The 26,229-nt window shown below is 36.8% G+C and overlaps 2 protein-coding genes and 1 long non-coding RNA gene across 5 annotated transcripts in view; 2 read left to right on the plus strand and 1 right to left on the minus strand.

Annotated features, from left to right (window-relative positions):
* Positions 1 to 26,229, plus strand: part of LOC310637163 — a 554,476-nt gene that overhangs the window by 309,414 nt on the left and 218,833 nt on the right. The gene's annotated exons all lie outside the window — the stretch shown is intronic.
* Positions 1,659 to 12,083, minus strand: RNF114 (ring finger protein 114). 2 transcript variants are annotated; one of them, XM_083359720.1, is made up of 6 exons: positions 11,878 to 12,083; positions 9,359 to 9,509; positions 7,139 to 7,245; positions 6,350 to 6,464; positions 5,132 to 5,239; positions 1,659 to 4,791 (listed from the first exon to the last, which is right to left on the minus strand). In XM_083359720.1, exons 1-6 carry the CDS (start codon positions 12,009 to 12,011, stop codon positions 4,726 to 4,728), a joined length of 681 nt encoding a protein of 226 aa, XP_083215846.1. In that variant the 5' UTR covers positions 12,012 to 12,083; the 3' UTR covers positions 1,659 to 4,725. The 2 variants fall into 2 exon arrangements, with proteins under 2 accessions (XP_083215846.1, XP_083215847.1); XM_083359721.1 differs by having other exon boundaries at positions 9,359 to 9,443; positions 11,878 to 12,054.
* SPATA2 (spermatogenesis associated 2) lies at positions 15,022 to 24,926 on the plus strand. Of its 2 annotated transcripts, none has more exons than XM_083360151.1 (3): positions 15,022 to 15,243; positions 19,780 to 20,198; positions 21,550 to 24,926. In XM_083360151.1, exons 2-3 carry the CDS (start codon positions 19,887 to 19,889, stop codon positions 22,780 to 22,782), a joined length of 1,545 nt encoding a protein of 514 aa, XP_083216277.1. In that variant the 5' UTR covers positions 15,022 to 15,243; positions 19,780 to 19,886; the 3' UTR covers positions 22,783 to 24,926. The 2 variants fall into 2 exon arrangements, with proteins under 2 accessions (XP_083216277.1, XP_083216278.1); XM_083360152.1 differs by lacking the exon at positions 15,022 to 15,243 and adding an exon at positions 18,422 to 18,470.

The raw sequence follows: 26,229 nt of genomic DNA on the forward strand, positions 1-26,229 counted from the left end.
TTTTTAAGTAATGAAGTTAGAAAACTCCAGCCTCATTTCCAGGGATGCCACTGCCTTGTCATCTTGAGACCTTGGGTTTTTGCCCAAATAATTTTTTTTGAAAATGGCTTCAAGGCATATTGCCTGCCTGGCTCCAGCCCAATCATAGGTAATAGTAGTAGACAGTGACATGCATTTGATCTTCTAACCTCAGGAATTCCTTACACAGTAGGATTGTGTAATTACGTGCAGCTCAGTAGTTCCCAACTATGAAATCTGCCTCCCAATCCACTATTTTCATGTATTTATAAGAGGTATATCCCCTACAGCAGTAAAATAGCATTCCCTCCTCCAATCCTTCTCTGCAGTATCTTATGAGAAAGGCAGAATAGCAACAGGTCCAAAGTAATCCCAACAGGTGGACTTGAACATGAGTCTTAAGTATCACATCACACTTGATTACTGAATGTCACTTTTGGCTTCTGAACTTATACTAACTTGGGTTAAATACAAACAATTGCTTTTGAAACAGAATAAAAGGGAGAAGATAAAGAAAATACCATATGAGGATCATTCAGCATGATCCATGATATAGCAATGACTGCAGCTGTGGTTAGATCCCTATTTTGGGACATCTCAGTTTTATTAAACGAATATTGTTGAACAAACACAATGCCAAAAAGACAACAATCATGATACACAACACTATACAACTGACTACAGTTCTAAAGAATTGCAAGAGCGTGTCTTCTGTTCATTTAATATGACAAGGAAATAAGAGAGATGTTAAAAAAATGGCAACTGTACCAAGCATAGAAGAAAAAACCTGGGGTATCTTAATATTTTTATTGTTACGGCATGTGATTTGGAGGAACAGAAGTTTATTGCAAGAGATGCCCTTTTTATATAAATTACACAAATAGGTCCTAACTTCATGGAGTAAGTCCAGAGACAGACTTCAGTTATTATTGCACTTTCTCTTCCCCCATTAATCCTTTGCAGTAGTGCTCTAGAATGCCCCCAGATTCAGAACACAAAGGGGAGAGGAACTACATATACCAATGGAATGGACATCTCAATGTTCGCCAAATTTCAGTCTGGGCATCTTCCTTTTGCTACTTACTTACTGGAAGATGGGAATCTAATCTCAACATCATAAATGTCCTGGGAATTTGAAGGATTGTGGCTATAAAATCAGACACGCATTGAAATATGACCAATACAGCCAGTTCCAATTATGAATTATGCTAAATGAGAAGCCTGGCCAGTTCTTTCCAGCAGTTATAGAATGTACAATTAAGAAGTACAAATTCTCATTAAAAGTTGATGAATGTACTTTTTCCAAATAACTTCAATGAAGTTAAAAGATTATCTAAGAATGCTTGTGATGTTCTATCACTATTCAACAATATGTCCTTAGGCTTCATGGATCCTCAATTCCAAATTAAACAAAGAATATAAGGAAACTTATATTAGTTAGGTGGGTTGGTAGTAATCCTATTATCATTACTGAGGGTGGAGTTGACATTAAGAAAGTTTGAAAACTTTTTCCGCTAGAAAGGAATTTTTCTGCATAGGGATTTTTGCAGAATTCGATCTTGTTATCTAGTTTGGATAATAAGGTGTCTGCCAGAAAACAACCAAACTCAGAGAGCACCAAGGACTCCTCATTTCAGCTCTGAGGTACAAACATTCTCCTTTATTTATTGCCCATTTCTAAACAGGGAGACAAAAGTTACAGTGAATGCAAGATAATTTCAGAACCTTTACTTTCTACAGAATTGGAAAAAATAACAGCAAGTGCAATAGGGCCAGAGTGGGTGATATGGTGGAACAAAGAATGGCAAAGGTAGAATAATTTTAACAGCCAGCATTTCCCAGTCACATGATGCCACATTCTTTCACATTTTGCAGATTCCTCCAAACAATTAACTCTGTGGGCTAATTGGAGAGGACACTTGTAGTTTCCAAGAAAGGGGGGGGGGAAACTAGGAAAAATCACTGAACTCTACAAAAGCTCTACCATCTGTAATATTTTGCCATTCATTTTGGAAGACAATTTCCTAGTAAGCCCAGTGAAAACCAATTGGCTGGAACCATGAGTCACAAAATTGAATCCCTGTTTCCTCTGATCCTTGTGGCATTTTCCCAATGAGAGGCTGAGAAAAGTGTTGTGTGAGTGCATTGTGTCTTCAGAAAATGATACATCATTCCATATCATTAATACATCCTTGCGAAGTTCAGATATGAATTCAGTCAATTGTTCTGCTGAAGTACAGGTTTCATCCAAACTAACCAGTTTAATTTATGCTGATCCACTTTGCAGCTGCACAGTAGAACCTCTAAGTGGGGCAATACTGATGTAGATTTATTTAAAAATGATTGCTGTATTCAACCCCATTATATGCCAGCATCACTTCACAGTAAACAGAAGGGATAGGGCAAAAGCTTGGAGAATGTAATTTACTATTCAGTTTATTAATCTAGTTCAAATGACAACTTTGGAACTTCTATAACAAGGAACAAAATTTCTGTACATTTTATCAACTAAGTTAATTTATTTAAAAGACAAATTTGAACTCCTAAAATTCTTGTTAAAACACTCGAAGTGCACTTAGAATACAAAGGGGAGGAGAGGGAAAAAGTACTTTCAAGGATTAGGAAATCTTGCTCCTGTGATTTCCACAAACGACTGGCAGAAACGTTTCTACTTGCTCAAATACTGAAAGACAATGGCCTGGACCCAAGGAGCTCACATGCATGCAGAAGGCACTTTGGGGCATCTATATATGGTCAGCTTTCCCTTCTGGCTCCTTCAGGGGTCATTCCAAGATGGGGAGGAGCACACAAAGGTCAGCTGTTGGAAGAGGTAACTTGAAGAAGGCCCACGATAAACTCAGGCACTCTTTATTTCTTGGACAACCTCACCAGAACAATCGCTAAATGATCCAGTGGAAACTCCCAAAATCCTAGCCACCAAAGACTTATTAGTCAGTGCTGAAGCATAAATTAAGCAGTTCTTTCTAGAAGGCAGCATGAACAGTTGGCAGTTAAGACACCCATGCCAGATATGCTATGTCATTACTGGCTCTAGGCCATCAACTAAATGTAAAGGAATCATCTTCCAGAAGGTCTTTCTCACACATTTAAGCTTCAAATCAATACCACATGACTCCTGAGCCAAATGTGTATGAATCAATCTTTTTTTCTGGTCAATGTACACTCAAGGTCAGCATCACATCTACTTAGTGCAAAAAGCTCCCACTGAATGCATTTAATTATATAACAAAAGCATCCATTATCTAGCTCAGGTCTTACATGTATTTGCCACTTATGGGCATTGTAGTTTTTCATTCTGAACATGTCTTGCTTGTGCCGCTCTAAAATAAAATAAAAAACTACTTGGGACTAATCTCCAAACACTGTAATACATTCAAAAGCAATCGCCATATCACATCAAAATCTTGTCTCTTCACCACAGCAATCTTATTCCATTTATTAGTATTCTCAGTAAACGTGATGGAGTAGAAATCCACCTGCAACTTCTCCTCTGTAGACAGTGAAGCAATATGTACACACATTCTGTCTCAAGATTGGGGGCTCCCAGGTACATATAGTCAGTCTGTAACTGATCTTTACAAATAGTTTCATTTCCTACTGAAAACATAGATATATCAGGACTAGTTTGTATTATCCCTGTTTGCCATATTTGGCCTCAATCAACACATTAGCAAAATAAAATCAATTATCTTCAAAAATTCAAGACCATGTATGAAAATCAAAACTGGAATTAACCTGTATGACAAGATTCATAGCAGCCTCCGAATTCAGGGTGTGGCAATTTGTATGGCATGATTTATTAAGTATATGAAATATCCATGGTCTGCATGGAAGCCTCACTTATGAATGAACAAATTTCTGCATTAAACAGCAGAGTTTTCACAAAGCATAAGAGGCTTTAATATTTGTTATACCTAAAGAACCAGATGTTGAAGTCTGCACAACTGTTGCTATCAGAATGTTCTGAATTCTAGGCATAGAGGTAGAAATATATAAAGATGTAGTCAGCTTCAGGAAGCTGGAAATGAAATATTAACCTTGAATTATTCATCTTTCAGGAACCATACAATGATCACTTCATAGTCTCTATCTCAACTCTGCATAAATGTTCAGAGTCAAAATATGTATTAAGATAAACATCACCCTTAACACTCAAGAAAAAAAATCCCAATGGCTTACTATATAAGAATTTCCAACTAGGGATTTATATATTGCTGAAGGCTGATACCAAATCCAGCTTTGAAAAGTAGGTATCAAATCCTAATTTATTAGAAATAAAATCCTGTATCTGGACCGATATCTGAATCTAATAACCAGAGTTTCTAAGTATTTAGGAAACCTGGGCTTCTAACTGATGATCCATGTCAAACAATATAATAACACTAATTAAAATAAAGGTGCTAATACATTAGAAGTATCTGTAGTCTCCCGACTGTAAGCATTCAGAGCTGAAACAGATATATGAAAATATATCCAGAAATGAGTAAGAAAAACAGACCTTGGAGAAGATGAGCTTCAACAGAAAGTCCATTAAAAAAAAGCAAAATTAGGAATTTGAAGACGAATAAAAACCATGGGAGAGCCTTCAGTTTAAGTTTATGTGTGCCAAAGTATCTTGGAGGAAGTCATTTCTGTAGTCTTTTCTCACTAATGGAAGCCAAGTATTAAGAATACTTCTTGCTTTTTTCATTGATCCCTCAAGGAGCGCAATAGGACTTGGGCCATCATATCATCTTCATCAGCATCATAATCCTAAATACAGAAGACATAAATATGCATCAGCGGAGCAATTTTGCCTAATCCAGGAACCGATCACAGCTGCTCAAAGGAGCTTTGACTGGAGTAGCATGAAAGACAAAGAAATAAACAAGTGCTTTACTTGAGCTTCTGCCATGAATTTATTATCTAAATAAAAGTTTAGAAATGTTCGGGGCCTTTCTCACTAGCTACTTTTTATGCTGGCTGAATTACGACAAGCCATATTTTTATAAAGTAGTCTATTTTTAAACTGATAGAAGACTACTCAGAGGTTAAAAGGTATTTTGCTGCTTAGGTTTTTGTATAATAGATGAAAAGCCCAATTATAACTTACCACAAAAGTATCATATGAAAATTGATGACGTCGCTGAAGATGTTCCATGAAGTTAGCACTTCTGTAGTGTGGATCTCCCCAGGGCATTGATGCACAGATTGGGCAAACCTGGAAAAGTTGGCAAAGTTGGCATCTCATTGCCATGCATTCTAAGCCATGTCCATCAGCAAGTAGGCTACAGAAGTTCCTTAGATTAAAAGAGGTTCTGCCCTTGAAAGTAATGCTAAATTCTCGCAATATTAAGTCCATTTTTCCTCAGCATGTTGCATTATAGAGATCAAGATTTCTACAATGCTCCATTTCTTCTTCAGACCATATGATCTGGCAATTCCACATGAAGGACAATTGATATTTCCAGAAAACCAACAAACTATTCCTAAAATGGAGAAGCAGATAGTCCAAAAGAAAAAAAGAGATTTCTAGACTCCTCAGAAAGTTCCATCCCTGAACTGTAGGTTGTGTACATTTCTAGTTCATTTTCATCAGGCACAAAGACACTATGAACTATCTTCTCTTATCTCATCAAATATCCCAAATAAGTATTTGGGTGGCAAATTCCCTAAATGTTTTTTGAAATAAAGTTCAACATATTTAGGAAATCGTGTTGCTCCTCTGTGAACATATTTAGGGTTCTGAATTTATTTTTCTAGAATAAAAATTTTGCTCTGAGATTATTAATTCCCTGCTTGAAAGGCTTCAAATGTTTGAATACTTTATGAATTTTAAAAAACAGCCTTATCATGAAAAAAGACTAAAACATAACTCAAGAAAACCTTTGAGACAATAACGTAATTTTCCCTAATGCACAATTTCTCCTAGGAAGCCAAGATCTGATTTTTGGCCTGTAAATGTCATGGCTGGTAATGTTATGACACTGCTAGAGAAAGGGTCCCCTTTTAAAAATCTGTTCTTGGATGTATGGGTTTTTAAGGGTGCCTTAAAAGGCTGCACACAGCAATTTTGTCACTTAACCCCACCAAATCTTAAAATGTTGCCTTGAGCTGGGGGAGGATTAGAAGATTCTATGGAGTGAAATGGCAACCATAAATCTTTGCCAAGTTTAAGACATCTGTTTCACTTCTTAAAGTTTCCCAAACCAAAAAAAGGCTGAACTTTCTAGCCCCGACCATCTTTAGTGAGTGCAAATGGGATGGGGGACTGAATGCAACCTATGGATTGTTCATCTCCGAATCAGACTATGAAAAAAGCATTAATTACCACTCGCTTTGTATCATTGCTGTGAAAGTTTTTGCAGTGTTCTACCAGTCCTTCTTGGTCCAGGTTTTTTTCATTGCAATAAGGGCAAGGAAATGTAAATCTATTGGGAACACTCCTGCAGGAATACACAAAAAAGTCCTTTATGGTTTAGAAAAAAGTACATAAAGCAAAATATTAAAGAAGAATTCATGAATACATCAAAAGCTTTTTCCTTTGCTGTAAAAGACTACTGCTTCTTAGTTTGATCAAAGGAAAAGTTAACTTGTCTGAGAAAGAGGACTGATGGCAATTATGGAAAGAGGTGTGTCACAAACAGATTTATAGTTCTCCCACTCCCACCCCTACCCCCCCATGGGAACCTGATATAAAAAAAACCTTAAAGTGAGCAATGGCTATATAAAATTTCTCAGGTTCCTCACAAAAGCAATCAACTCATATTTTACATAGCATTCTGAACTACAGGTGTTAAAAATTAGAGGTTCTTCTGAAGAACATTTTCAGAATTAAACCTGGTGATCTTATATAAACTTTCAGAGGGAAAAACAGCGAGTAGGCCATGAATTAAAAGGTAGCAAGTTTTGGGGGAATGCTGGCTGCACAATCATCAAACCACTTCCCATCTTTCGTTGCTATTCAAATGAAGAGTGGTTAGCGGTAAAGGAGAGGAAAAAAAAGGAAGAAACAAATATCATTTACAGCAGATTTTTCTCTGTTTATCTTTGTTCAAGATAAATACCAGCACACAATTTAAACTTTATGAACAGGCATGTTGTAGTTCACCAAGATTACCTGGTATTCTGTAGTGGTTCTTTAGTCACAGCTTTAACACCTTCCATTATGTAATTCTGGTACTTCGAACAAGCAGCTGCATGACTTCGCAGCTTTGAGAGATACATCTGTACAGAAAATGTAACAAATATTCACTTTTCACCATATTTCTTAACTTAAACATGAAATATATTCAGGAGACTGTATGGGAGGATTTGAGTAAGACACAAGGCAAATTATAATGTATAATTGTAGAAGAGAATAATAGGCTAAATTAATATATAACACGCCAGCAGTGCTGACAGCTGACACCTTGTTCACTTGAGCACAGTCCTTTCTTATCTTTCATTCTCTGGAAGGCTATTATTATTATTATTATTATTATTATTATTATTATTATTATTATTATTATTATTATTATTATTATTATTATTATTATTATTTACTCTTATATGGCAAATTACTTTTATCTTCTATTAGGCAAAGGGCGGTCAACTAGCCAAAACATCAACTTATCTCTTTTAAATTTTTCAAGGTGACAGGTTCTCAATAATAATGCTGCACATTATAAGCAAATGTCCAAAAAATTATGGTACATCTTTTAATATTCTTCAGATTTTCATTATTTCTGCTTGCTTTTAACATTTTCTAAATAATTGTGTGCTTAGTAAGCAGGAAACAATTAACTCCCAAATCTCGTATTTTCCACTGAATTTTCCATATATAATTTGCTTTAAAAATATTTAAGCAAATTTTTGATGTACCAAAATTTTTCAGTCAGGGAATATTTATTAATATTTACAAGTAAAAACTAAGACATTCACAGTATCCCAATTTATTTACAAATATTCAATGCCATGGAGACTTATATTTATATGTTTAGAAATATAGGCATATTTCTAAAATTTGCCTTAGACACTAAATCAATTACTGAAAGCATATACAGTCAGATAAGCTATGAATTCCCACAAATTTCATAGATTAGGGTACAGTATATTAAGAGTACCCTTATTTCCTGAACTGAAAATTATTAACTGACCTTTTAATTGCAAAACTCTTTTTACAACAGTTGCTTCATGAAATAAGGCAACTCAAAAGGTAATTCTACTCATGAAAGAACAGTAGCTCAAACTAGCCACAAAAATACCAAGACATCAGCTGCTTTGGAGGGCAAAAAAACCCCCACAGCATCACAATTTGGAAAGGACTGTGCAAGTTCAAAGATGGTAAAGAATCAGAAAATCAAGTCCTACAAAGTGCAGTTAAAGGAACTGGGAAGAACCAGATGAGGTTATATACAGCAGCAATCTAATATCTGAAAATTAGCTGACATCTACCGGTAGAAAGGTAATGGGCAGTCTCTGCTGTCAAGAGAGCAGGACCAGAATTATTGGATTAAAAAAAAAAATCCAAGATCTCTGTTCATGCTACATGTGAGGAGAAACTTGACTGCATAAACTATTAGTGGAAAAAGCTACCGTATTAAGTCTATTAACTTTCACTGAAGATTTTCAAATGAAGCTGAATAGTCTTCTGTCAGAGATGCTATAGTGCAGGGGTGTCAAACTGCCGTCCCGCAGGCCAGACATGTCACCATGAAACCACGCCCACCCCACTGCTGGCAATGGGGAAAAAGCTCCGATACACTGTGCAATGTCACGTCATGTCACAAGTTTGACATGTCTGCTATAGTGGATCCTGCACTAATTCAGGGTTTGGAGGAAAGATCTTCTAAGTTCATTTCCATAATTCTATGGTTCCTTAAAATATCATATCCACATATATTTTACATTAAGTAACTGAAAAAAACATAGTTAAGGGCACATTAGACCAATACTTTCTACGAACATTTCCTTTCTTAAAGAAAAAGTGAAGTGACATAAGGATTTGCATAAAAAATTCATCACTTTCACACTGATGTTGGCAAACACAACCACAGCTGTTTATTGTGGCAAGGTCTGCTGATTCTATATTGGTTACGTAACTGATTGGTCTTATGACAAGTTCTGCAAATTTTTACTTCTAATGCATTTTATTTCCAATGCATTTCCAGTACAGGCAGTGAAAGAAATTAAGTCCCTTTTTGGCATTTCTATCAAAGATTTGAATTGGCTCTTCCTCATCCCAGTCTTTTTTGAATTTTGTAAAAACAACAATTGCTTATCAGGACATAGTATCAGTATATTTATTTGCATCATTATTCATTCTATGTAGTAATAAATATAGGTCAGTTTTTCATACTTTTTGATTGCAGCCATTGCAAGTAGCTTCTGTCATTTCAATTTGCTTTTCCAAATCCAGGGCTCTGCTGCCATGAGCCAGGGTACTACGGCAAACTCCACAAACAGGCTTTTTAGGCTTAAGACATTCCTGAATGCATGCTGTGCAAAAGCTAACACAGAAAAAATATATATATAAAATTTCATTGATTAAAAAATACAGGCATGTACTAATTCCCTTCCACTCCCCCAATAAAATAAAATAATTGATAAGCATACCTCAGCAATGTATCAATGCACCACAATGTAATCTTAAATGGGGAAAAACATCTTATAACAAAATAGCAAATAAAATTACTATTTTAAGTATCCATAAAATTTGCTTACAGCTTCATTAATGAGAGCAGTATACTTAACTGTGCACTGTAAGATAGAAATACGTTCAAAGGTGAAATCTTGTTACAATAGTATTATACAATAGCAAGAACTGAATCCTTTTTTTTAAGCAGGATTGAGCTATTTAAACTAAATAGCTCAGCATAAAATTTATTAAGAATGCATATATCTAATAAGGTTTGAAGTAGAAACTTCCATGCTGGTACTGCAATAGAGGTTATCTTCTGATACATCCAGCAACCAGGTTCAGTGACAATTACAAAGTCATAAATGTTAAAACATTGCAAATGAATATAATAACCAGGTAAGGAAAGATAAAATAGATACATGCTCAATCACTGTATACCTAAAATACCTAAAATCAAATTATAGTAGAGAGAAGAGAATGTTAAAGTCCTGAAGTACCTGAGGTTATATCATTTGGATGCAATTTAGAAATTACCAATAAAGATGAAAACGCTCTTAGCTGTTGTTGCAGATTTAAGCAAAGTTCTGAGCACAATATTAATGCATAGCTGATATTTGATAATATGCAACGTTCAAGAAAGAGTTGTGAAGGCCTGGAACAAGATGTAGTTTCCAACCCATCACATGCAAAATATTTATGACCATGGCCATATTGTACACACATTAACAAAAAACGTTGCATATAGGGGAAAGAAAAAAACAATACCTTATCTCAACTGGCAGCTGAACATTTCCTTAGCTGTAAAAATAGATGCCACCTCTTTGAAAGATCCAGATGTTATCATCTCAGGAATATACAAGGAGGAACTATCTGTCTTGTCAATTCCTAAATGCTTAAAATATCCTAATATAGGCTGTGCATATCAATTCTGTCTTAATAACTAAAATATGCTTAGATAAAATATGATCAATCCAAAACTAGTACTACTTATTTTTCTTCATTTCTACCAAAGTGCCTCTGTATTAGGCCATTCAAATCCCAAGGCTTCACTACAAACAAGAATTAATTATATAGCAAAAGTATTTACTGAATTCATCATCTGTTCATATTATTTCTATCTCCCAAGAATTTTTAAATATTCTATTCAATCACTATTCAATCTTTATGCTTTCCCTAAATTGCATTCAGCCACACCTAAATCAGAGGAAGGTATGACTCATCATAGATATATTACTTTTCCTTTCTTTTTAAATGTCCTTTCATTGGGATTTTGTCTTCCAAAAAAGATGAACTGGTATTTTGCTTCCTGCAGACTTATTTGCTGTATCTTTTCTGTTCCTAATGGCTAACATGGAAGCCCCAGCAAGATGTAAACAGAAAATAGATATTTTGGATGCTACAAAAGCATAATGATCAGATAAAGCAAAACTCTTGTACTGTCTCATTTATGATTATGAGCTACAGTAAAAATTAGCAGAAACAAACGCCCCACTGAGAGCAGTCTTCCTCTCAAGTTTATTTAATCCGTTTGTTCTTTAACTTATTTTTTATCTCAAAAAAGAGTCAATTACAGAATTGAACTCCTTCACTTTTAAAATTTTGCACTGAAATTCTGGTTAAAAAAAACAACTATCGGCAGTGTTTAAGATTACATCCCTCCTACGGATTCAACCTTCCCTTGGCTTCTGCCCACGAGTTCATTTCACTTTCGTTTCATAAAGTAGTATTAACAGCCCTGCCCCCGCAACCACCAGGCTGCAATTCTTGAGAGTTCGGATGCTACAATAATATCTAGAGAGAGATTAATGGGCTGCAATGAGTTAAAGTTTTGCACAGCTTATTATTTTATTACCTAAGTCGATAAAAAGGAAAACAAAAACATAGGGGCAAAATCTGGGACCATGCGGTTAGAAAAACGTAGAGGATCCATTTAAAATTGCTCTGCTTTTAAGGGGCTTTTTAGAACTCTTGCCCCAGGCCTAGCTCTTCCTAGAGGCGCCGAACTTCCACCAACTCCAACCAGCAAGCCCATGCTAGATGGGGAAGATGGGGACTGAGGTCTACGTATCGGGAGAAGAGCAAGCTGGGGTAAAGCTTTCCCACCCGCTTTGTTCCTCACACAAGTGAGCTCCGACTCAACCTCAATTCCGACCAACCACCCTCCGTTGCCATGGTTACCCAGCTATCTCCCACGACCTCTCTGAGATGGCCTGGCTTCCGCCTCTCTCCATACTCACATATGGCCGCAAGGCGCTCGCACGGGGCTCTCAAACACCTCCAGGCACACCGGGCAAGTGAAGCGAGAAAGCGGATCCACTCGCTCCCCAGTGGCACCCTCCGGCAACCGAGCATTCGCTTCGGCCAACGCCATCTTCCCGAATGACTTCCGCGAAGCCACTCTGGCCGTCTCACAGAGGAACTGCCGCGAAACTACAGTGCATGCAACGACGGCGGCCTAAAAGGGCCAGATCTAGTTTGGCCACACCCATCACGCGCGAAAACGGAAAAATGCGCAGGCGCACGGCTGGGAGGGCTCGTTTGATGTCAAGGCGGAGGTGGGGAGAGCGACGCGCGGGTGATTAGAAATCAAGACAGGCTAAAAGCTGGGGCGGGGTGTGTGTGGAGAAGATATCGGAGTGGATCACGTGACAGAGATGCGACCCTTGTAAGACAGAACGGACTGAGAGGGTCTAAGCTCGAGTCAGTGAGCTTCTGTATTAGCAAATGTAGCTGATTCAACAAACCATGATAAAATTTAATGAGATACGATGCAACCACTCAATAGTAGGATCCTTGATTAAGTAAGAGGCAAATATATAAAACAAGACCAACAACTCTCACGACTCTGTGTGTGTGTGTGTGAGAGAGATAGGTAGTGGTAGAACTCCAGGGACCTATGGGCTACAGGTCATAAGCAGAGGAAATATTCAAGAGTTACGATGTGGATGATTTAAAAGCAACCAAGTGGATCAGAATGGCATAATACATCCTCAGGCCACTAATCACAAGCATTGAGGTAGAGTCAGAACAAAGCGGGTGGAAAACTTTACTCCAGCCATGTATTCTCCCAATGCATTGGACTTCAGTTCCCATCTTCCACATCTAGCATGGGCTTGGTGGTTGGGATTGGTGGAAGTTCAACGCATCTAGGAAGAACTAGGCCGGGGACAAGTGCTGTAAAAAGCCCCTTAAAAGCAGAATAATTTTTCTCAGTATTAAAATGCTAAAATGGACTTACCTCTCTTTGGACATTCTTAGAGATTATCTAAATATTCAACATTTGTCTTTGGCCTCAGCACTTAAAATATCCAAAAGGGTTGTTGGATGTTTTCTTGATATCAGCTTAAGAGATGGATGTGTTAATATTTTACTTACATTGTTACTCGTGGGGTTTGAAGTATTTTGTGTAGAATGGTAACATCTGTCAATTGATCTATTCTAAGGACTAAGTCTTTTGTACCTTATGATGCAAAAATATAAACATTAATGGGATTGCTTTCTCACATTTTTCATTTATGTAACAGAATTTTGATTGTATTGAGACAAATATATCCTCTTTTCTCCCCAAATTCGGCTGTTGCCTCTGAACTACTATGGATAATCTACAGAGGTTGAGATTTAGGTTGTGAAACCAGTATTTAATTCCTTCATATTGTCCTTACCATCTGTAGATCTCCAATAATTTCAGCCTGTATGAAGCTCATAGAAAGTACTGTCAGCCAATCACTGCTCAATCCAGACTAGTAAATGGCCAGGCGTAAAGAACATCAGTATTACTCTATCAAGCTGGCCTCTCACTGAATATTTCCAGTGCTCCAAGAATGAAATAGCCCTCCTTCCACACACCCATACACTGACCACATGTATTTGGGTACATTTCTCTAGTGGTTTGTAAAATAATCCTTTTGACAGAGAACAATTGCAAGGGAAGACCATTACCAAAGGCACTGAGAAATATAAAAAGCATTCTATTCACCATGATTCCAAAACAGGACTGAAGAGAGGATGGCATTTTAATCAGTACTGTAAGGTATATTGTCAGAGTGCATCTCAAGAGCATTCCCTAGCAGCAGAATTGCATTTGAGGGCTTTCATTTGAGGTTACAGTAAGTTAAAAAATACCATATGGCTACATCTATATATAAAAAGTAAAGGTAAAGGTTCCCCCGCACATGCGTGCTAGTCGTTTCCAACTCTAGGGGCCGGTGCTCATCTCCGTTTCAAAGCCAAAGAGCCAGCGCTTGTCCGAGGACGTCTCCATGGTCATGTGGCCGGCATGACTAGATGCCAAAGGTGCACGGAACGCTGTTACCTTCCCACCGTAGTGGTCCCTATTTTTCTACTTGCATTTTTACGTGCTTTCAAACTGCTAGGTTGGCAGAAGCTAGGACGAGTAACAGGCGCTCACTCTGTTATGCGGCACTCGGGATTCAACCCGCCAAACTGCCAACCATCTGATCAACAAGCTCAGCGTCCTAACCCACTGAGCCACCGCGTCGCTACATCTATATATACTAAGCCCTTATGTATATCCAATTCAGTAATTACATTGTGTATTTTTCTCTTAATTTGTACAACCCTCTAAACATTAATTCACACAATTAATATGGTTGGTCGGCTTGTTTCTGATTCAACACTACCCCTTACCATAAGTGCAGACCCTGATAATAAAAAAAGACAAAATATGCATTCCGACACAAACCTGTATTTTTCATGGTTCCAACATCAGATGGAAGTACATAAATCACACACCTTGCACTGTAAAATCACAATGCACATTGTCATTCGTCCCCCCCGTTCAAAAATATATCCTCAGCGTAGTCATTTTCCCACCAGTAACTTTTTTCCCCATCTTGGTACTATCTGATTTTAGACTAAAATTCTCAAGGCAGCTGGAGCACCATGTTGGAGAAGAAAGACGACAGGAAGTGAGTTCGTGTCCCAGAATCCTTTTTAACTGGCCATTCTAGCTAAAGTTGCTGAAAACTGAAGTTCTTATCTGCTCCTCTTATAGGAACATTTAGGAAGCTCTCAGGAAAGGTAGGCGACAATGCATTTTTACTGTCTTGGATAGTCAACAGCTTCCATCCTTTCAGCTTGGAAAGCAAATACAGCAGAGCGAGTGCATATTGAAAATCATAGTTGTCCCAATGACTGAGAATCTGCATAGACCAGGAGTCTTCAAACTTGGCCCTTTTATGACTTGTGGACTTCAACTCCCAGAATTCCTCAGCCAGCATGGCTGGCTGAGGAATTCTGGGAGTTGAAGTCCACAAGTCATAAAAGGGCCAAGTTTGAAGACCCCTGGCATAGACATTGAAAAATCACATGCCCGCGCCTACACGCGCGTCACCCGTGTCCGTATCTCCGCGAGCCCCGGGAAATTGCGCCTGCGCCCTCAGCAAAAAAAGGCGTCAGCGGCAAGACACGAAGACGAATCCCATTTCCGGGTTTCTGTAGAAGGCCGGGGGCGGGGTGGGGGGGGGGGCGGGAGAGAGAGGGAGAGAACGAACGAGAGCGAAGCAGAAGAGATTGTTCTTCCGGGTCCTGAGTGTCTTCCGGTCTGGCCAGTGTCGAAGACGGTTGCTGGTCGGTGGTTTTAGGTGGGCTGTTGCTGCCGGATCCCCTCAGTTTGCATGGTGGGGGAGGCGGAAGTCGGTGGGCTCAAAGCGAAGAGGGAGGTCAGAGGCTCAGCTAAGCAGGAGGTCGGGTCCTGGGCTTTACTCAAGGGTAGGTTCGCCTTGAGCGTCATTGGACGTGGCTGCAGGTTGGGGTTGCCGATGGGTTTGGCTCCGGGTATCCCCAAGGAAGAGAGCGAGATGGTTTGCCAGAGCCGATTCTTTCTCAGCTGCCCAGCGGCGAGAGGTCCAGAAGAGGGTCTGGTGGGCCAGTGAATAAATACAATATTGGCTCCCCGTCTGAGTTTCCTAGTCGCTCTTTGGGGTTTTACAGAGATGTAATAAAAAGGGAGACATTCAAGTCCCACTTAGAGATGGCGGGTGAGAAGCGTTGCTTGCCACCCGTAATAGCTGCAGCTTCTAGGCGATGTAGGTTAAGGTGGATGAAAAAAAAAGTACTGCAGTAAGGGAGCCTTCCCCCCCCCCCCGTTGATTCCTAATCACAATTTTCATTGTTTTTGATTCCGTGCTTGGAGGGCGGATGAGTGAAGATCTATTGCAGCTAATAAAACTCTTCATTAAAAAGGGGCCTCCACTGTTATTTGTGCAGCCATATATTGGGAAATATATTTGAGGGACGTGGTGGCTCAGTGGGTTAGGATGCTGAGCTTGTCGATCAGAAGGTCAGCAGGTTGAAGAGTGAGCGCCTGTTACTCGTCCCAGCTTCTGCCAACCTAGCAGTTCGAAAGCACGTAAAAATGCAAGTAGAAAAATAGGGACCACCACGGTGGGAAGGTAACAGCGTTCCGTGCGCCTTTGGCGTCTAGTCATGCCAGCCACATGACCACAGAGACGTCTTCGGACAAGCGCTGGCTCTTTGGCTTTGAAACGGAGATGAGCACCGGCCCCTAGAGTCGGAAACGACTAGCACACATGTGCGGGGGAACCTTTACCTTTACCTTTTATATTGGGAAAGGGTATGTTTCTTCTTAAATGGGGAAGACTGTCTTTTCAAATGTTTTGGCTGTGGTAAGAGTGCCTTTACATTGCATTCACTCAATCTACTCTTTGAATGCCCAGTCGACAACCCACAAAAACATGAGGGACTTATCCAGGCAGTTATCAGGAGTCAATACAATACTTTTCTTTCCAAATAATCAGCTCCGATTACTAGCTTTTTTGCAATCAGCGAAGATAGCTTGGGCATGGCCATCTGTGGTGCTATGATTAGTGTTAGATAAGTTGTTAATTGATTCATTTTATAGTTGGATGGTCAGAAAAAAATTATAAAAGTATTGTAAGAAAGTTATAGTTGCAGCAGAGCAATTGTGGAGTGGATTTAACACCCTTTGTGTGTGTTTCTGAACTTCTCAAATACATTTCGGTACTGAATCATAAAATGCTATATTAACTTTAATCTGATCCATTAGTAGTCAAGCTAAAAGTAAATTCCCCCTTGAGTTATATTTAACTTCTGGTGACAGTGGTCATGGTGATGGCCAAATAATTTTGCTGGCAATGGTAAAGGAATACTGTACTATAATCTATAATTTACCATAACCTTTTTAATTTTGTTCTTTCAAATTTCCACCTTAGCCTAATAATTTGAGCATTATTATGATAAATATGAATTGTATATTATTTCAGAATATTTACATTGAGACAAAGAGTGAAATTAAGATATTAAGGTGGGAGAAATTAAAACTGTCACTGTTAGAAAAAAATTCTGTGATAAAAATGTTTTGCCCAGATTCTAGAATGATGTTTCTATTTTAGACAATACTTATTTGAAAATGAAGGTACTTCTGTACATTCAAACAGTAATATGTGTGTGGGTATATAAATGTCTGTGACAAGTTAAATACAAAGTGTTATAATATGCAAAGAAAGAGGACAATTGGCTTTACCAGATTTGAAATTGTATTTTGCAGCCTCGTGTTTGGTCTGGATAAAAGAATGGGTGTTACTGAGAAATAAGACTTAGAATCAGACTAATAAACCTAGGCAATACATTCTCTCATACTCCCTCTCTTTTCCTTTGTATGCTGATATTTGTGGACAATGAACAAACACACACAAAAATAGAAAAAGTTATATAAGGAATTCAAAATATTATTACTGTGGGAAGTATGAGGAGTTTTCCATAAATATTTATTAAGCTTTAATTAATTAAATTAAGAATTTGAAAGGCATTTAAAATGGCTATCCTTATAACTGGGTGAAAAATAGATAAACTTGAGGCTAAATAAAAGTATTTATTTGGCAAATAACATTTTTTAATAGAAATTGAATATTTGAAGTGGTTGCATAATATTGGAGACAACAACAAAAATTCTTTTGTGGGTGTATTATGTTCTGGCATGTGGGAACCTTTGTAATCTTTTAAACCTATTGAGTAATCCTACTGTGATTAGTTTCAAGCTTCTGCCCAGTGGTAGAGACATCATAAAGTGATACATCTGAATGATGATAAGTCTAGAGACTGTTGATGAGAAGTGCGATTAAAAAAATACAAGCAATTTAAACTAAAGTATTTATTCAGGATTTTTAATCAGAGGTAAGAGTTCAGTTTTTAAAGGCAGTTATCTTGGACTAATAATTCCTGTTGAACTTTGTGGGATGTGTGTAGGTATGATAAAATTGCCCCACCTATGATAAAAACTAGTCTAGTCCAAACAACAATTCAGATCAAATAAGATTTGAACTATAGACTTTTTGAATGTTATAAAACCTGTCTTGATCCTTTAAAACATACTGCATTATAGCAATAGCGCTTAGACTTATATACACAGCCCTCTTTTACAGCCCTCTCTATGCAGTTTATGGAATCAGCATATTGCCCCCAACAATCTGGGTCCTCCTTTTAAAGACCTTGGAAGGATGGAAGGCTGAGTCAATCTATTATTCTGTAGTTCTCACTTCCCTTCCCTTCCTTTTCACGTGATCAAGGATGCTGATGCCCAAAGGCACTGTTTTTCTGTCATTGGGCTGACCCTCTGGAATGGTTCTGTCATGAGAAATGCGTTTGGCCCCATTCTAGTCACCTTCCAGAATCTTCTGAAAACACCTTTTCCAGAGGATGTTTTAAGGCTTATCCCTCATCCTACCTGAATTATATGCTCTTTCCTGTTTTACTATTTTTTTGTATTTATTTGTATTGCTATTGTTTTCAGTCATTGGGAGTCTGTATACAATTGCAGCAGGATATAAAGGTGATAATTGTTAGTATTTGTTTGCAATCCATTTATCTTATGTCATTTGTGAGTTGTTATTACAACTGTGGTCTAACCTGATGCATTTTCACTTAGCAGTGATCACACTAAAGGAATGGGATTTGCTTCTAGTGAAAGGATGGGAAAGAATTATGATTTTTATGGGTGCTTGGATTTTTTTCCTCTCTAAATGGCTTTCAAGATGTAATCATTCTTTTTGTAGGTACTTATTTTAATACAGTCAGGTAAACTATGTTTGGAAAAGACTTAATGATAGAAATATATAAAGCAATTAGCTAGTATCTACTATCTTATAAACATACATTTGGGTTTTTTTACACCAGATCGATATTTTAAATATTGGCAGTTCTGTATTGTACCAAATAACATTTTTCCATGTTAAATGGTTCTTAGAAAACAGGATCCCAAAGAAAATTTCTTAAAACCAATGTACAGTGGGATTTTTTGAATAGGTAGATGAAGGTGGGGAAAATCTGCATAACAGCTATAAGTAACTTTGTTATCCAGATTAGATTAGCTATGGCTCTCTGTCTCTTAAAAGAGAGCAAGAAAGGTTTATTGGATTGCTTAAAGATTAGGGATATGAAATATGTCTTGTTCATTTTTAAATAGGTTTTTTCATTTTTGCAACCTTCAGTTCCTCTATATTATAGAAGTATGAACATTTGCCTCATACAAACAAATTTGCATGCACATTTACAAAAAGGACATTTTTATGGAGTGAATTTCCTAATGTTTGTGGGTTCGTATGCCATTACACATTGCATCACAAAATAATTCTGACTGGCATAGTGGTATATTCAATTTGCATATATAATTGGGAAGTACAGATTTGGTAAGCTTGCATCAAAATGACAAATTTTGTGTCTACCCCTATTGAGGATAACAATAAAGGTTTTTTTCCTCAGAGTTGCGATGATTAGTAAAATACAGTTTAGAATTGACATGCTAAGAATAAACATTTTGAACCCACTATGTGCTATATAATTAGTAGGCCTTTCTGCCTTTCTGAAGTATCTTCCCATTCTATTTTATCTGTTTGAAATAAAAATCAGGAATCTTAGTGCAATCAACAATAGTACTGGAGAACCCGTGCAGTCAAGATATAGGCCCAGATAAAAATTCAGCGTTCTTTCTTTGTGCTGATTCATGGGAAATACGTAATTCTGAAATGAAAGGAATCCTCAAAAAAGCTTTAGTTCTATAGGACAGAAAAAATAGTTGAAAATACTTTCGATGAAATTTAAATGACACTATGATGTAATTTGTCTTTTTTTTTTAATTTTAGAATCTATTTCACTGCAGTCTTACATTGCCTGTTTGATCAGTGGGCTTTAAGAGAGCCATGAATGAGATGAGATAGCCGCCCACGAGCGTGCTTAAATCCAACTCCAGATGGATACAAAATACAAAGACGAAGTATTTAGGAAATATGTCCAGTTCCATGAATCTAAATTGGATACCTCTGACAGAAAGCTGTGCCCAGTCACCAATCTACAAATGGCAGCTTCAGCTTTACTCTGCTTTCCCAAGATTGATCCCTTTTATAGATTCCGGCTAATTAAGTTTTATGAAATTGCTGAAAATTCACTTCGATCCTTGAGAGCTTCAAGTTTGCATTCACTCCAGAATGCATTCGAAGTGCTAGAATCAGTTGGAATTAATCTTTTTCTTTACCCTTGGAAGAAGGAATTCAAAAATATAAAGGTAAGCCTGTACAAATATATCATATTTGGGGAACAAAGTATTGTATGCTTGAATTTCTTGGAAATTTCTAAAGAATCTTCCATAGTGCTTCAAAATACCAAAGCATTGTGCTATCTATCCTTTTTTTTGCTGACTTCTTATTTTCTTTGTTCTTTTCTAAAAAGGAAATGAAAATACTTTAAAAATAAGATGCAGATGAGAAATATAATTTTACATATGAACATTCGATAATGTTCTGTTCTTTGGCAGAAATATTTCATCAAAGATTTTAAAAAGTGGGCTACAACACTTTCTCAAGGGAAACAAATGTTTTTATCACAGATTTTCTTGGTAATGCTGACATTTACATGGAAGTAAAATTGAATGAATGGTATTCTGATCCTTCCATGTAAAGGAGAGATTAAAAAATTCCTATGGCCCTTTAGATACTGATGGGCTTCAATTCCTGGCAATCCCAACCACACTTGTTAGTGTTGAAGGAGTAGCACAGGTTTTCTGTCCCTACTAAAAGGCTTTTATAACACCGAAGTTGATAAACCACCCTATGTTGGCCCTGAGTCTCCAAAATCTAAGCTGATGTTATATTTCTACTTCTAGTAATATAGGTAATTCTTCTTTAAAAAATGTCTTTTTTCAGTGGTTAAAAGAGTGACTTTATGACCAATTCTTGCATTTATGACCTTTGCTGGTCTATAAAGTGACAGAAAAGTGAAATAAGATTATAAGCACAGTTGAAATATCACTCTGCGACTTCTTTGCTTAATGATCGAGTTGCTAAGTCCAGTTATGGTTGCTAAATGAGTAAAGTTTCAAATTCTGTTGTCAAATGTTCTTTGAATTTCAGTGTCCATTATAGAAAAGCTTTAACCAACCTCTGGTTCTGATAAAAAATAGTAGGAGCGAAAAAATCTCTAGTTATCCTATTTATTCACTCCTAAGAATTTTCTGAAACAGTGTTCTGTTCCAAAATGCTTTATCGCTCTTAACTAATAATTCACCAGTAGAATAAAGTTTGGCTTCAGTTTGAATCTACAACCCAATTTACCAATTATTGAGGTTGATTATCATATTATTGATATTGATGTACTGTGATAAAAATTAATATGGCTTAATATTTGATTAATATTAAGTTTGATGGTTTGTCAATACCGTTCTTTTGGATAGTGCCCAAGAAGTCTTTATAGTCTAAGACATCTTTTGAAGTGATTATATATATATATATATATATATATATATATATATATATATATATATATATATATATATATATATATGTATGTATGTATATGTATAAAAATTATATTTGACTTCATTAATATATATGTAAATATTTTCTCTTTCCTTTTTTTAGACTTATACAGGACCTTTTGTTTATTACGTAAAGTCTACATTATCTGATGAGGATATAAAACAGATATTAAACTTGATGGGATATGTTCAAGAACTTGGAACTATGTATAAGCTCAAAGACCTGGTTGATACCTTTCAAGTCAAGATGGTATCATTTGAACTGTTTCTGGCCAAAACAGAATGTGAACAGTTGATTGAAATTCACTTGCAGGTGAAGGCAAAAGGTTATTCTGAACTTGACATTGTAAAGGAGAGAAAAAATAGCAATGATGATGTTCGTGGCTGCTCAGATGCCTTGAAACGCCGTGCTGAATGCAAAGAGAATCTAAACACTTCCATGTCACGAATGGTACTTCAGAAATCTGCCAGTGAAAGAGGCTCTAAAGATTATTTCAAACCCAAAGTTAGCAAGCCTTCTAAATCAGTGGACACGTATGATAATTACTTGGATAGTAAGAAGCCACCTTTGATGGCATCATTGAGTTTCCGGAAAGAGCCCGTTTTGGTTGATACTGAAGATGACATTAGAGATGAGATAATTCGACCGTCACCATCCCTCCTAGCCATGTCAAGTTCTCCACATGGATGTACTGAGGAATATTTACCAATTGCATCCCACACAAATGGCATATTAAGAACAGGTATGCCATTTGGTACTTACTATTCCCCTCAAGATGATTTAGATTTATATACCGACCCTGATTCTAAAAGCATGTTTAAAAGACAAGAATCTTCCAAACATGATGTATGGCTGCTCAAAAATGATGCCAATCCAAGTTACCATAAGCGTACACATCTAGCCAAAGAGACCTCTTCCCTTAAGTGCCAAAATTGCGGATTATCTTGCGGCACCTCCATTTGCCAAAAATGTGACAACGTGCTCATCTGCAGACAAGAATATCCAGCAATAAAACAAAGCAACTATTCACTCAAATCACTTTCAGGTGAAAGTACGTCTGGATCTTCTGGAAGGGAGAAGCCACAATACATGTTACAGACTCAAGAGCGAGCATCTCACAGTTCAAAATCCAAAGCTTTGGGTTCTCGCTGTGGCTTTTGCAACCGTTCAGGAGCTGCCAACACATGTACTTATTGTTCTAAAGTTTCCTGTGATACTTGCCTCAGTGCTTACTATTATGATCCCTGTTGTCGAAAAAGTGAGGTTCACAGATTTTTGCCAAACAATCAATTAAACTACAAATCAAACCCGCTCTCGCACCTGGTTTATAGATAATTTTTTTTAAAAAAAATATTTTTTCAGAATCCTTTATTTTGGGGTAAAAGGGCTAAAAACACAAATATGCTGATGAGTATTTTAGCAAACTTTTAAGAAGAGAGAAATAGATATGCCCTATTAATAGTATATACAGCATAGGTGCCAATCCTGATGATGTGGTTTTATACAGGTTTTTGGTGTAGCTGATGCTGCTACTCTTTTTAGGCAACTTTTAGTTGCTTTTCCATTTAGATGAGGAAGAGAAGCACTTCTTTTTGTTTGTTTGTTTTTTCAGAACCAGGCAATTTACTTTCTTTTGCTAAAAACAAAAGGTCATAGTTCTTTTATTGCTGGTTTTGCCTCATTTATGTAACATAGCACCAGAATAATAACTAAAAGGGCAATTTAAGAACCAAGAAGAAGATTTCAGATCATTGTAAAGCTGTTTGTAGTTTATACAAAACATTCACACGTATGTTTGCTCTTACTTTGCCCCCTCCACACCCATTTTTTTTAAAATTAAGTTTACATACATTACCTGGGCTCCAGTAGAGAAATCATGGATGGTGACATTTTGCAGACTTTCCAAGATCTCTTTCTTTCTCTCTCAAAAATATACATTAAATTTTAAACCGAGTGTTTATTTTATTGTCCACATTGCCCAAACATCCTCTTGTTTGACTGTTCTAGTATTCTAAAGATGTCACTTTGTATGTGTTACATTATGCCTGGAGTGCTCTGTTTTCTAATAATCAACGATGATTCTTCTGTTGCACATGTATCAGATTCTTATTTTTACTGTAAATAATTTGGAAGTAGTTTATTTTAATAAATATATTCAGTATGTGGTCTTTTGAAAATGGGTAAGATCATGTAATTGAAGTCTCTGGGTTATTTTTTCAGATAACATTTTACTTTGTACTTTATTTGACCTGCAGCATATTACCATTGTTATAGAGACTTGTTCCTATAAATCAATTTTCTTTATTCCTTCCAACCGGATGAAATTCTGCTTCCTGAATCAGAAACCGTTGGATACATAACTTCACCTTTCTTTAAACTCAATATTAGAAAGAGTTGAGCACACACACACATTTACTTATGCTGTCTCTCATTCACACTTCTGGAAGTAGTTTACGTACACTGCATAGGTGCACTCCACTGCAATTTGTTTATATTTTAAAAAAAGAGGAGTTAATGCTGTTGCCAGCCGTTAAGGTTTCTCTGTCCTGGAGGTAGTTTTAAATGCATAATTTGATCTAGTTCCAAAGTGTATCAAGGTGTCGCTCTTAACATTTATGTAGCCTTTTTATGCCATTGCATTGAATTCTGAATTTTGTGGAACATTATCCTTGACCTAAAACTGTACATTTTAAGAGCATGGTTGTTGATTCTAGGATTTGTAAGAATATAATCCTTTCACTTTTTATGTGATGAAACCTATATGAATGGCCAGTGATTACATTATCAGTGTGCAGGGAGGGGTTGGTGGGAAGAAGATTAGCAAGGGTGGGCATGAATTCAAAGGGGATTCAATAAATATTTGTACGTTTGCTGACATTTTTTGTCATTAATGACATCTTCAAGTGATTATTACAGAAAGTTGCCAGCAGCAAAATAGTATCAAAACAAGGATACATGCTCAAGAAAATCCGAAAAAAAGATGATCAAAATGGCTTTCTACATTCAGTATTTTATTTTATTTCCCACCAACATTGCTTATGTGAGTTATTAAGGTTTTCAAAATTATAGATGGGCTTTTATCAGTGTATATTAATATACCTGTAGATACAATGTGTATATAATGTCAAATTTAAAACAAATCTAGTCTTTCTAAAGAATCTGCCTGTATAGTCTATTTTGTTGTATTGAGTTTCTCTTTAACCTTTTAAAGCATCATGGCTGTTATTAGCTGGCTGCTATACTATATAGTTTTTAATTTTCTCTTGTTTTGGATACCATGTTGTTATTCATATAACACTAACTAAAAACTGTGATGCCACGTAATTTATACAGTGAACCTAGCAGGGATTAACTTGCTTTTAATGAAACAGTCCAATGTATATATACTTATAATGAAATACCTGTAGTTCAGAAAAATGTGATACTATGCTAAATATATTTTTATGTGTAACTTACTGTATGAGATTGCTGTGATTGAGATAGTAAAATATATGTTAATTTAGCAGCTTGGCATCTGATTTGTTAGCACATCAGAGTTTCTGTACACAGAGTAAGTTCATTCTCAGAATTTGGGGAGAGGAAATTTAACACTGGTATGTTTTGTGTGAGAAATATTGTTTACATAGCTAAGGGATTCACAGTGCGCAAGCATATTTTTGCCACAATCTTTGGAAGTTATGCCGCCTTACTATCTCAGACACACAGTAAAATAATGGGCACAGTGGCAGGACTTTATTTTGAACTTGGGTAACTGATTCCAAACCCAACCTTTGAAGACTAAGGACATTTTAAAAATGGAAATGATTCATTCATTCAACTTGATACTCCTAAAGATAGTGAAAATGCCATCGAGATTACATCACCTAATTTATGTTATGAAATATCTGTGATGCTGCTTCTCAGAATAGTCAGGACTAGAACTGTAGTAAAGTCCATTCCAGAATGCTGTAACTTTCCTCCAAGAAGTATTGGGAGCAACCAGATGGATTACATTCTTGAATCTGCACACAACAAGCCTAGCATAAATCCACACTCTGCTTCCCCAGATATGCACTTTATCACCTCTTATAACTTTTCAGTCAGAACTTTGCCAAGTACTCTTAGCAATTCCCCGACAGTTTGTATGTTTTGCCATTTCATACGGTAGTTATTTTAATTCCACCCAGCTCCTTGTCCTGCCCTTTTATCCAAAGAATGTGTTTAGTTCGATTAAAATAGTTCTTAGTTTTAACCATTTTTTGTCTTTGACTACATTCTTTGCAACTATTTTTCTCTTTGTAGTTATTTTATCATCCACACACTTCTGTAGCACTCTGTTCTGAACAAATTATAAATTCTTTTTCCTTACGTGCACTTTCAATTCATTGGGAAGTAACTGACTTTCTAGCACTTTTTTTTGGCAGTGAATGTATGCCTTTTCATCCCACAATTCTAGTCTTTCTCTTTTCTTTCACTTCTTTCATCTTCCACGTCCCCAGGTCCACACTTGACACTAGTAAGATATGGTTTGTCCCACATTCAGAACAATCCATTGCCTTTGTGTCCTTTCATCGTAAGCAATAACGCCTTTCATCTTGCTTGCATACAGTATGATAAAACCATGCTTACACTACATATTCAAAACACACTTTTTAAAAACACAGTTGATGCCAACTAACCCTCATTCTTTTTGGGTCTCCAAATGAATCATATCAATCACAGAATCAAAATGTAAGAGTTGAAAGAGATCTTGGATGTCATCCAATTTATTATCTATTGTAAGAATACACCCATACTACAGCT

The sequence above is a fragment of the Vipera ursinii genome (assembly GCF_947247035.1).
Source record: "Vipera ursinii genome assembly, chromosome: 3".
Classification (NCBI taxonomy): Eukaryota; Metazoa; Chordata; class Lepidosauria; order Squamata; family Viperidae; genus Vipera; species Vipera ursinii.